This window comes from Epinephelus moara, chromosome 1, assembly GCF_006386435.1.
Source record: "Epinephelus moara isolate mb chromosome 1, YSFRI_EMoa_1.0, whole genome shotgun sequence".
NCBI classification, from domain to species: Eukaryota; Metazoa; Chordata; class Actinopteri; order Perciformes; family Serranidae; genus Epinephelus; species Epinephelus moara.
Window position 1 is genome coordinate 48,914,360 of NC_065506.1, and position 12,498 is coordinate 48,926,857.

At 42.9% G+C, this 12,498-nt stretch overlaps 1 protein-coding gene across 7 annotated transcripts in view; it reads right to left on the reverse strand.

The window, feature by feature from the left end:
- Positions 1-7,959, reverse strand: part of herc1 (HECT and RLD domain containing E3 ubiquitin protein ligase family member 1) — an 83,636-nt gene extending 75,677 nt beyond the window's left edge. For all 7 annotated transcript variants that reach the window (XM_050074747.1, XM_050073993.1, XM_050033580.1 and 4 more), the window contains exons 1-2: positions 7,671-7,959; positions 1,031-2,007 (exon numbers count right to left, since the gene is read on the reverse strand). In XM_050074747.1, the coding sequence (XP_049930704.1) occupies positions 1,031-1,981 (951 nt within the window). In that variant the 5' untranslated portion in view covers positions 1,982-2,007; positions 7,671-7,959. The remainder of the gene's footprint in view (positions 1-1,030; positions 2,008-7,670) is intronic.
- Between the last annotated feature and the right edge of the window lie 4,539 nt (positions 7,960-12,498).

The following is a 12,498-nucleotide window of genomic DNA, read 5'->3' on the forward strand; positions in this document are numbered from 1 at the left end:
GACAGAGTTGTGTGGCCTTTAAACCAGCATCAGGTAGTAACAGCACCAAAACGATGTCTGTATAAAAGGGAAAGCCAGCAGGACGGGATAATGGGCAGCAATGAACTGAGAAGAACAGCAGCTAAAAAAGGCCGACAAAATTTGGAAAACAGTGAGGTCTGGGAGCTCCTTACCCTCCGAGTAGAGGACGAGATCAGCCACCACATAACAGAGGCGGTATATGATCGTTATTGATACGTTATGCAATTGTTATTATTTATAAAGAGCTGCCGACGCCTATGTTATATGTCACCCAAGAGGGCAACACTGTTGTGTTACAGATCACGCCCGTCACACCTCTTTTCATTCCGCTATGCCAACATGCTGTCTAAAATAACACACTGGAGCAACACGATGCCGCCATCGCTTGAGTCTGTGTAAAAATGCAAAGGCGGCATAAAGAAGGGACTTAAAAGCATCTCTTTAGCATCATCTCTGTGTAAAAAGGTGTATAAGGTTCAGTGGTAGGTTTAAAGATTTGTAACAACAGACATGTGACTTTCACACAGAGGAGCTCGACTCATTTTGACAAAAAGAAATTTAAATATGGATAAATTAAATTAGATAAAATGTTTGTGCCAATTTAGACCTCACAAATTCAAATTTAAGACTATTTGATAGGTTTTAAATATTTATCAAATTGAATTTAAGACTTTTTAAGGAGCTGCAGACACCCTGCTTGCAACAGACCCTTGTAACATTACCCGTGAACTGTTAAATCTAATATGAACCAAAAACAACCATTTATATAACATTTTTTGCATCTCCTGTTTCCAGGTTTCCAACCAAACAAAAATAACTGGCTGGATAAATAATACTAATAATAATATCCAATAGAAGGAGCATGACATTTTAAAGCCCATCTGACAGCTCAGAGTAATGAAAATCTGTCGACTGTGTCAGCACGTAACATTTGCTGCCTTCTGCTTTGACTTATTAAACCACTAAATAAACTTCCAACCTGCCAGTGTCATAGTTAAAGTTGACTTACCAGAGAGCGTCTCATCTGCATGAGGATGTTCATGAAACAGTCATATCCGATGAGCCCTTCTTGGTTCTGTAGCACCTTGTTCTCCTCCATGGCACTGACCACGGCTGATGCAGCCAAGGCCATCTCAATCCACTCCAGCAGGTAGCGCAGGGAGCCCCTCTGTGAGGCCAGCCCTAGCAGCAGCTCTGAGGCGAGTCGCCGCCCTAAAATATCCGCCCCAGAGTTTGGCATGGTCACCCCCTTCAGGAAAGTGGTGACCTGGGCCAGGCAGTCCAGGCCCATCGGCGGGATCTTGCTCTCGTTGGCCAGGGAGAGAGGTGGCAGGGAGCTGACCACATCAATGGCTGTGTGAATGACATCATTACACAAGTTTATGTTGCCCCCAGGACTTCCACCGGGGCTAGGTGGAGGAGGCATCATCCAGCTCTGCCGCAGCAGAGCAAACAGAAGGCTGAGGCCAGTGCGAACACCCATCTCGATGAGCGCGTCGGTGCTGGAGCGCGGCCGCTCGCTGACAGAGTGCAGATCAGCAGAGCCCGAGTTGTTCTCTGGAGAGTGCTGCTGCTGCTTGACCTTCCCCTTGTCGTGGTACTTGTTGGAAAGTGCATAAAAGATGCGCTGGAGCACCAGCACGCGTTTGCGCAGGGCAGCAGCGAAGGGAGAGTCAGAGCAGACCATCTTGGCCAAGGCCAGCTGGCTGCTGAGCAGAGCGTCCAGGTAGTGCTCCTGCTCATCGCTGGAGAGGGATTCACGCTCAAAGTCAGGAAGCTGGGGGCCCTTCAGACACAGCACCTGCTGGGGCAGCAGCACAGCCTCTTTGTTGGCCAGCAGCTTTGAGTAGAGCACCGAGACTCCCTCCCGTGTGGCGATGGACTCGCTGTCCTCCGTGATCCATGAGCTGTTTAGGTGCTCCAGCCATTTGAGCTTCACCGGGGGGATCATTAAAGCCATGGCATGTCACTCTGGAGCCATCAGTCCTGAAAACATTAAAGCCACACCAAAACATTAACATTAAGCCTGTCATATGTGAACTTTATTCAGGGCCAGATAAAACTTTGGAAAAAATCTTCAGTTTGAGGTTATCAATAGTTTCCAGTTTGCAAGATGTTACTAGACACAAATTTAACACAGCTTCTTCACTCAATGATCACATGACGTCAGGTTAAGAAACCAACATTTTCTTTGAAATTGATCAGTGTGCGTTCAAAGCAGATGAGATAATCAAGGTAAATGTTACTTTTTACATAATAAAACAGAGGATAATGCAGGTAATCCATCTTTTCCCTGTGGACAAAGGGCTGTCCGCTGACTCAACACTTCAGATTTCCACTCTTACACCACGTTGTAGTGAAAGATAGCGTGAGGCAGGGTGGAGCTCTGCTCTCAGTCAAAACTACTGCCATTAAATTGAGATTTTTTTAAATGCTTTGCCATGTTACATGAACTCTTAGCAACTGAACCAAAATCATAACTGCACAGTGATGACAATTCATTTTACCGCTGCTGTCATTTGCAAAGTGTAGCCATACTTTAGAGGACTAACTCTGATCTGCCATATTGTAAACACCACACACGTGACGTGTCGACCTTTACATAACAGGTCAGATAAGTCCAAACTTAGCTTCAAAGACCTGATAAGTGGAACAGAAAGCTTTTTAACGAAAATAAAATCTGACACCAGCTGCAACTAGGGTGGCAGCAATATACCGCTTTCAAGGTATCCTGTGATATAATAACTGACTGTTATCAGACCATGTACATTTGCTCATCTACGATATTGAAAAAAAAAAAAGGCAACTGGACGGAGGATCTCCCTTTTGTTTGACTTATTTTCAAAGGGGAGACTTTTTACACAAACTTCCATGAACAAAATGGTTTCAAGTTTCAGTTATAGTAATAAAACATTTGATCAACCAACAGTAAACCTCCTGTTTTCATTCCTCTAAAGCCCAGTTCAGACCAAAGATTTGCAATGAGACGAGCTGAAACAGGTGACTACTTGTAATGCACTATTCTGCAATGTTGTAAAAAGCTGCAGGTTGACAGGAAGTGACCACCATGAGATGGCGTATCATCTCTAGTCAACAACTCTCTGTGCTTCTGATCTGTAACGTTGACAGGAAGTGACCGCCATGAGACTGCGTATCATCTCTAGTCAACAACTCTCTGTGCTTCTGATCTGTAACGTTGACAGGAAGTGACCGCCATGAGACTGCGTATCATCTCTAGTCAACAACTCTCTGTGCTTCTGATCTGTAACGTCGACAGAAGTCACCACCATGAGACGGCGCATCATCTCTAGTCAACAACTCTCTGTGCTTCTGATCTGTAACGTTGACAGGTAGTGACCACCATGAGACGGCGTATCATCTCTAGTCAACAACTCTCTGCAGTCATTTTGATTTGACCAGCGGACTTCACTACAAGCTGATTGGCTGTTAAAACAGATGACGTGCTTTAAAACCAGCCATCGGCAATTTGACCAGCTGAGTGTCAGGTGACACCATCAGCCGACTTGAGTCGAGCTCAGACTTCCCAGTTCACACCGCTGACACTTTTCTCTGCAATTTCCCAAAACAGTTTTGTCTCGTCGCCACCCTTTGGTCTGAACCGGGCTCAAGGGTCATTCTGACTGATAATAACATTAATTCTGTGATACCAAGATATTTGCTGAGATAATCTAACCATGAAAATCTCATACCATTGCAACCCTAGTTGCAAACTAGAACTGGTTCTCTATAGCCGACACTACTGCTTCTGATGCCTCTGAGTTTATCTTTATCTCGACATAACGTACACCAGGTATTAAAATATGAATATCAACATCCTATTCAAATATGTTTATAAAAGACACTGACTGGAATTCTCTTGTGGAGGAATATGATTAATACCCTTTGAGTAAAGGGTTGTGAAGCAACCAGTAAACTCAACAAATTCTGACAAGGGTCACATTCAAGTGTGTGTTTGCGTGTGTGTGTATGGGAGGGATGGGAGGTGTCACGAAAATCTATCTGAGAAACCAAGCATTTTATGCAAGAGAATTCATCAGCATCATAACTCATGCTGGATGATTGTACCATAAGATGTTTCAGAGCCAGAGAACAATACAGCTGATGAGTGTAGCAGTGAGTTTTCCTTTTGTAGTAGATTGTATGGTATTGGCAGGTGTCCCCATCATATATGTAAATTAAGGTGGAACTCTCTAACCAAAGCTAACCAAAACAACACCACCATAAATAAGAGCCCCAGAAATTAATCAACACCTCTGTGGGATCAAGTCAAAAATAAAACTCAACATTTAAGTTTTACTGCAGGGTTTATGTAACGAATCACACATGAGAGACCAAAGCAGACACCTGCATTGGGTCAAGTACCCAACAGTTAACCCGCAAAAAGCTGTGTAAAGGGTAAAAATATTTATATATAAATTACGGGTAAAAATGAACTACGTGGGGGCGGGCAGCGGGTATGAATAAAAATATATTTTATATTTTTCAGAAAAAAACACAGCAAAAAGATGCACAGTATACGTGTAATATTTTGACACAAGTGTAACCTTTGACCCAGTGGTCACATTGGTCACCACCCGAGGATGAGGTGGCAGCTTACATGGAGTTCAAGACACCCAAGGAGGATCCTTTGGAGGTTTGATGGTGGTGGAAGGAGCATGCTAACATGTTTCCTAACCTGGCAGTGATTGAATGTTTTCACCATCCAGTCAAAGAGACGTCCAATTCAAGAACGGAGAACCAGCTTCATGTGAGAGACTGGAGCCTGGGGGGGTTTAATCACAAGTGCAGCTCAGGTCGCAGGGCGGGTGTGGCTTGACTTTGACATAAGCACAGGTAACAGGTTGGTTCTGGTATGGAGCTTCAGGGGTACTGGCAGGTGCAGGATTTCACAAACACACCCGTAGGAGACTCTGCCCTGAGGATTTGAAATCACTGTAAACTGCAGCCTATTGTCTTACTGCTAAAATAAACCTGCCCCCCTGGAAGCAACCAGTCTCAGCACCTTGTATGATTTTTGCAAATTCTACGCCAGGTACAGAAACAAAATCACTCCTGGCTGAAGCGTCCCAGACCTTACATCGGTGTCATGACCCAGTGGGCCAATAACAAGAGACTCAAAACGTGACCTGATCACAGCATGCATTCTGCCAGAGTAGATCTGACTGGAAGGAATGAAAAGTGGCTGGCAAATAACAAAACTACAACAAAAAAAGTATTCAAAAGTCTTTCATCTTAAACACCATCAGTATTTTAAACTCAGGAAAGTGACTGATGGGTTGAAACTAGAAACAGACACTGACATGAGCTGATTCAATGTGTACAGATTTTCTAATGACCCTTTTATTAGCTACTCATCTGTTTATTATCATGTGTGTTTCCTGTGTTTTGGTGGGCTGAAGACAAATTTCCATCCTGGTGGAAAGCAAAGATCTATTCAATTATAGTTTATTCTCAAAAAATAAACAAGAAGAAGAAGAAGAAGTCAGTAACAATATGGTGAAATCTACAGCCGTACCAAATGTACAGAGCTGTAAAGTTGTCCACCATGGTACCAGTTAGCTGCTAGCTAATCGTAGCTAACTTGTTTGTCCATTGTTTGGTCTGTGACGTAATAGGTCAACAGGAAAAAGGTCCAATACTAACAAGCTGAAAGGGGGCATATCTCCACCTATCGTAGAGGAGTCGCACATACTTGGCTCAATAAATGGATTCCCCTCCCGTGCTTGTATACTGGGACAAGGACAGTAGGCCAGTTAGATGTCCTCGTCCAGCTGGGACTGTAGCTCAAGCTAACTGTGCATGGAAATGTACTGACTGTTTTGTCAGTGGAGCCTGGGGGCTTTGATGAGAGCACAGATGGGGAGGTCCATCCATTCATCCATCCATCCATCCATCCATCCATCCATTTTTATCTGCTTATCTGGGGCCGGGTCGCAGGGGCAGTGGGCACCTCAGACGTCCCTCTCCTCAGCAACGCTTTCCAGCTCCTCCTGGAGGATCCTGGGGCGTTCCCAGGCCAGATGAGATATATAATCCCTCCAGTGTGTTCTGGGTCTGCCCCGGGGCCTCCTACCAGTGGGACATGCCCGAAACACCTCCAGTGGGAGGTGCCCAGGAGGATCCTGATCAGATGCCCAAACCACCTCAACTGACCCCTTTCAACACAAAGGAGCAGCGGCTCTACTCTGAGCTCCCTCTGGATGTCCGAGCTCCTAACCCTTTGTCTAAGGCTGAGCCCAGACACCCGGGCGTCGCCCGAAGGCGAAGCCTTCAATTTATTGGTCCACCTGCATCCCAACCCTCACCTGTGGTCATGAGCTCTGGTTAGTGAGCGAAAGAATGAGATTGCGGATACAAGCGGCCAAAATGTGATGGTGAGGTGAAGCTGTTAACATAAAGAGTCTTCCCCATTGAAACAGGCTGTCTGACAGCAAGGTGAGGCGGTGAACATACTCTCACTATAGCATACACTTACATGGATATTGATTTTCTTAGGCGGGGCTTTGTTTAGGGGGTAAAATATGTTTTGTTGCTGACCCTGTCCACAGCAGTACATTGCTTAGCTTCTGTGTCAGACTCCACCTGCTTCTTCAAACTGGGGAGGTGCTGACTGACATCTACTGTTTGTACTACACTGACTATGGATAATGACCTCATATAACCCTGCTACAGAAAGTCTGAACTGTCCATTTAAGTACATTTTGAATGCAGGGCCTCTGACTTGTATCAGAGTATTCCTACACTGTGATATTACCACTTCTGCTTTAAGATCTGAGCGCTTCTGCAGCCTGTGGTGCTGTAAATCCACCTCCTGTTGTATAAACAACTGTCATGTTTATCAGTGACATCTTGGAGCCTGTTTTGCTCCAGGTTACAGTGAAGGTGAGGGACCTCCTTCAGACACTCCTTCACCGTGTTGACAGTCACACTGATGAGGTTCACACTGCAGCTCCTTATATACGACCACAGCTTATGGGCGGTTAGCACCTAGCTAGCTAACTGGACGCATCCCCTGCAGCACCGGCCCAAGCTAAATAAAATAATGTTGCTGGTGTTGTTAGCTCACAACTAGCTAACACCGGCAGATAACATTAGACAGCTAACAGTACCATGACACAGCAGCAGCTTGGAGGCAGAGAGCTGCTAACCTGCTTCTTGTGTCAGATTAGTGGAGCAGTCTTTCCCGTTGTAATAATCACCAAAGCTAACCGTTTCACACATCACTGACATGACAGGAGACACATATTTAAACACACGGCTTCACACGAGCAGCCTGAACAGTGCCTAGCTTCACTAGCTCTTGAGACAAACCTTAAATGTGACAGTGTTTGCAGTTTGTTGTGCAACGGCTGTCAACTGTCGCTACTGTTTACGTTAGCTAACGCTAGCTAACTTTCCTCCCGTCACTCTGCTAACAAACCATAAAATACCTGAACACAGAGCTAACAGCCTGGTGTGCAGGTGTGACAGGGGGGTAATATTTAGGTTACATAGTCATGTTAGCATGAATACCTTTCCACAGAGCCCCAAAGGCCAGTAATAGGTATCTGCTGTATCATAGCGTCAGAGCAGGTTAGCATGCTAGCTGCACTCAGTAACGTTAGCTGGAATATAAAAAGCTGTCTTACCAGTAAACTGTCAGAGGCCTCCTGTCGTGTGCTCAGGTGCTCACACAAGAACCTGGCTGGGCTTCATTGCATCGACACCAACGCTTCAGTCAATATCCGTCCGCTTTGATAACGTTACTGTGAAAGGACGGAGCCATGCATGGATGTCCATGACCCGCCTCTCCTCTACCTTCCTCTGCAACTGGGTCCGGGCAGCAGCAGCAGCTCCGTCCCAACCCTCACCGAGCCCCAGCTCCAGCCCCCAGGGCTGTGACGTTGGACCTGTCTGTCTGTCTTTCAGGGTGTCTGTCTGTCTGCCTGGTTACCTTACTGTCTGTATGTCTGTGTGTCTGTCCCTGTGTGCTCCCACCACACAGCCCACAGCGGCTCATCCACGCCCACAGAGACAAAAGGTTCAAACACACATGACGGAGTCCAACACTGCCATCTCACTGTTACCTGTCACTCATGGTATATTACATATGTATTAACTGTCTCACTCTGGGCTGAACGATAAGGACTATAAATAATATATCTTATATATATCTGTATGATACATGATAATTACCTCAATATTCTCATATCCCCTGTAAACTACTTAAATACTAAACTATTAAATAAACTACTGTCACAATAAAGTTACATAAAGTACTATTATGATAAAAATTAAATTACACACAGTTATAAAAAAAGTTAATAAAGTACCATTATAATAAAGTTAAAGTTCAATTATAATAAAGCTGAGTAGGCATTTGTTTGAAAAAAAAAAGTTAAATAAAATACAGTTATGATAAAGTAGGCTACTGTTAAAAAATATATTTTAATACTGTTATAAAAAAGTTAAAGTTCAGTCTGTTGTAAAACAAAAGTTAAACACAGTACATTTAAATAAAGTTAAATAAAGTACTTCTAACATAGTTACATAAAGCATAGTTATAATAAAGTTTAATAAAGTATAATATATATATATAGTTGAATATTGTTATGATAAAGTTAAATGAAATACTGTTATAACAAAACTGACTAAAGCACAGTGAAGATAAAGTTAAGTAATGTTTTGGTAAAGTTGAATAAAATACAATTAAATAAAGTCGGCTACTGTTATAAAAAAAAGTTAAATACAATTACAACAATAATAAAGTATTTATACGGTTAAAGAACTGGTGCAATAAAGTTAAAGAAAGCACAGTAATAATACATTTGTTATAAGTAGGTTATAATTATTTTTATTTTATATAAGTTAAATAAAGTAGTTATAATAAAGTTAAATAAGGTACCATTCATAAAATGACGTGACAAATTATAATTGATGTTCGCACTATAGCCATTTTTAGAAGAGGAACCAGCCGTAACACATCTTGTATAATCAATATTTTGCCCTCTCGTAGTTTCACTGCTGCTGTTGGATTTATTTCCTGTTGGTGGAAGAAGTACTCCAGTAATAAAAGTATTAATACTGCAGTGTAGAAATACTCTCCTACAGATACTACAGGTCCTGCATTAAAAATGTGCTCTAGTGAAAGAACAAGAGTATGAACATTAGAATAAACATAAAGTATAAATAAATATGACAAAGACTTGTTTAATTCAAATATGAATAAATGAAACATTTTAAGGTGAAACAGACAAACATTAATCATCAGCAGTCGTTCTGTTTGTTAATAATTATTATCGCTTATTAAATGGAAGTTAACCCTGTGGTGACCTGATGTGATGATGTAATGATGTAACGATGTTATGGTGATGTCCAGTGGAGTGTGAAGTGTGCCGTGTTTATCTTTACAGAGCAGACACACACAGGCGTCCAGCCTCGGCTGCAGCTCCCTCTTTATCGCAGCACCAGAGACTTTTAACTGTGTTTGTGTCTTTTTTAGGACGTTGACATCACAGAGCTGAGTAGCTGGACTGAAGAATAAACTGATTTTGTGGTCAAAGGTCACTGTGACCTCACAAAACATGTTTTTGTCCATAACTCCAGAATTCATTCACTAATTCTGACAAAACTTGACACAAATGTCTAACAGGATAAAATAATGAAGGTCAAAAGGTCAAAGGTCAGCTTGACTGTGACATCATCATGTTTTAACGTCATATCTCAGGAACAGAAGGGGAGACATTTGGTCAGATACTGAATTGGTGACTCTAATCTTGAAACTGTGCTGATTGTATAGATCTTCTGTGTGTGAAGCATCCATGTTTTCACTGACATGGATGGAGACTGTCAGAGACACTGGACTGGTGGGCGGAGTCATACAACCACAGGGTGGACTGGTGGGCGGAGTAATACAACCACAGGGTGGACTGGTGGGCGGAGTCATACAATCACAGGGCGGTGAGCGGAGTCATACAACCACAGGGTGGGCTGGTGGGCGGAGTCATACATCCATGAGGCTGTAATTCTAATTTTTGTTTGTTTGTGATGTTTGTTGATTTTGTTCCTGAGTGACTCCATGTTTCACTGGACTCCAATGTGTTTTTGTTTGTTACCATTTTTTAAAATTCATTCTTTCTTTTGTTGTTCCTCATGTAACGTTTTCAACAAGTTCAGCTGGATTAATCATGAGGGTTTCATTATCTCTTTATGGGGTTTTTTTTTAATCAGTTAATCAAAGTTTATGTTTTTAAAGTCAGTTGTTACACAATCACAAGATGATATCTTTTCACATCCTTTTTGGCTGACTCATTTTCTAAAAACTTAGAAACTTAGCTGTTGCAAATGTCAAATACAATGCCACTGAGACATTTTCTTTTGACTAATTGATTAATCAACTTTTCAGTCTGGTATTAGTAAAGCAGGTGTACTGTAGGTGTGAACATGAGAGGTTCACCTTGAGGACGCAGGCTGCAGAGACGGTTTGCAGGTTGCTGCCTGAGTAGTTTCTGCATCTGTTGTAACAGCAGTTGCAGTAACCTCTGACCTCCCGAGGTGGTCTGAGTTCTCTTGGAGTGTTCACATATGCACATAAAATGCTGAGTCACCGCTCTGAGTCCATTTAGAGGGCCAAGAAGGACCAAGTGTGAAAACACTCTCAAAGTTGCATGATTGATTTATGGTCAATGAAGGCAGAAAAACTCAGTCCTCCTCACATATTATAGCTGTAAAGTTGTTGTTATAAACTGTTGCCTATTCAGACGTGGTGTTTCTGGCCACCTGACAAATCAAATATTTCAAAATAAGCATAAAGAATTCAATATAAGCTAGAGACATGTTATCTAACCAAATGGATTGCATCACGGTGGGGGTTGTGACACTCAAAAAACTGTACTCGCTGATTTACAGACGTCTCTTTCACATGTAAATCTATGAGAAAAAGTCTTCTGGGCCTCGTTGCACGGCGTCACATTTTGAAGTTGTATTTCCAAGTTTGGCCCCTGTAGGTCAAATTGGCTTCAAAACGCAGCACTGTTCCTGGGGGATTTGGGCCAGTGGCCCCGTCCCTTCTTCCGGCCCTCTTCCTCGGACCACACCTATCTTTGAACTCAGCCTTCATTTTAATCTGGACTTACACACTTGAAAAGTTTTGTGAAAATAACGAGCTGCCCAATAAACTGTTGTTAGGGGCTCTGAGTGAACAAACAGGCTGCAGCTCTGTGGCTGCTGACAGACTTCAGCATCACAGGACTTTCAGTACAAATATGGATTAGATCAGATGATGCTATCACCTCATATGTTTGAGGTCAGGTATCTAACTGTCACACTGAGTCACACGGGCAGGCGTGTTGGAGACACACAAGTTTATCCATCACGGTGGAGTACCTGACCATAATACCTCCTGACATCTGTGACAAGCACACTGGGTGCTGTTTTACGCCTCCTCGTCTGTTCTGTTTGCTACGACATCATTTTGTTTAAATGTTAAGTACATAGTTGCAATCATTTACAAAGAATGTTTGGTGGCAAAGAAGTCATTCAACAGCACCATGTCATTCAGAGAGCTCATTTTTCAAAGAGTGGTGTGAAAAGGTTAACTGCTGTACGTTCAGTTCACTAAAATGCTTTTAAATGTGACAGTGTGAAGCTTCCTGAGGGGTAAACAAGCTTCATGCTTTGTCTCCTGCAGGTTCAGTCTGCTGGATTCTGTCATTCATGCTGCCTTTTATGTTAACACACTCACATTTGGAGACTGCATCAATTTTTTATCACAAACTTTGTGTGCTGAGCCATTTTCCTAAATCTGCCAGTAGTGAGGAGAAGAAGGAGACGAAGGAGGAGAAGGAGAAGGAGAAGGAGAAGGAGAAGAAGAAGGAGAAGGGAGGGCCCAAGAAAAATTGTGGGTAAAAAGATTTAGTGATACAGTCACAGCTACGAGTCAAAATGAGTGTCCCATATGTGGTCTCAGAATAGAAAGTGTCTACATATGGTGAAGGAGGGAGCTCTCTGGGTGTTGATTTCAGGAGGAGCAGCTTCTCCTGGTCTGAAGTCTGGTTCAAGTCTCAGCTGGTCGTCGTCTCTGATCCCTGCAGGCAGCACCTCTCATCACTGCTAAGTAAGACTGCCCCCCCAACAGTCGACCAAACCTTAGTCGACCAGAAAGGTCATTGATCAGCAAAATTTCATTGGTTGCTTAGTCGCAGAAAAAAAAAATCACAAAAATGAAACTATCAGGAGCTGCACCTTGTCAAAATAAATCCAAACCTATATGACTGGAGCACCTTGTCAAAATAAATCCAAACCTATATGACTGGACCATGTGTGACTGTAATTTGAAAGGACACACACAGGAAGTGTCCACGCTCAGCAGTCAGACAGGAGTCAGGTTAATTTCCAGGGCTGGTACCTGCAGTTATTCCACAGGCTAGTTAATAACATGTCGGGCAGGAAATCCAAAGTGTGGGATCATTTTGAGAA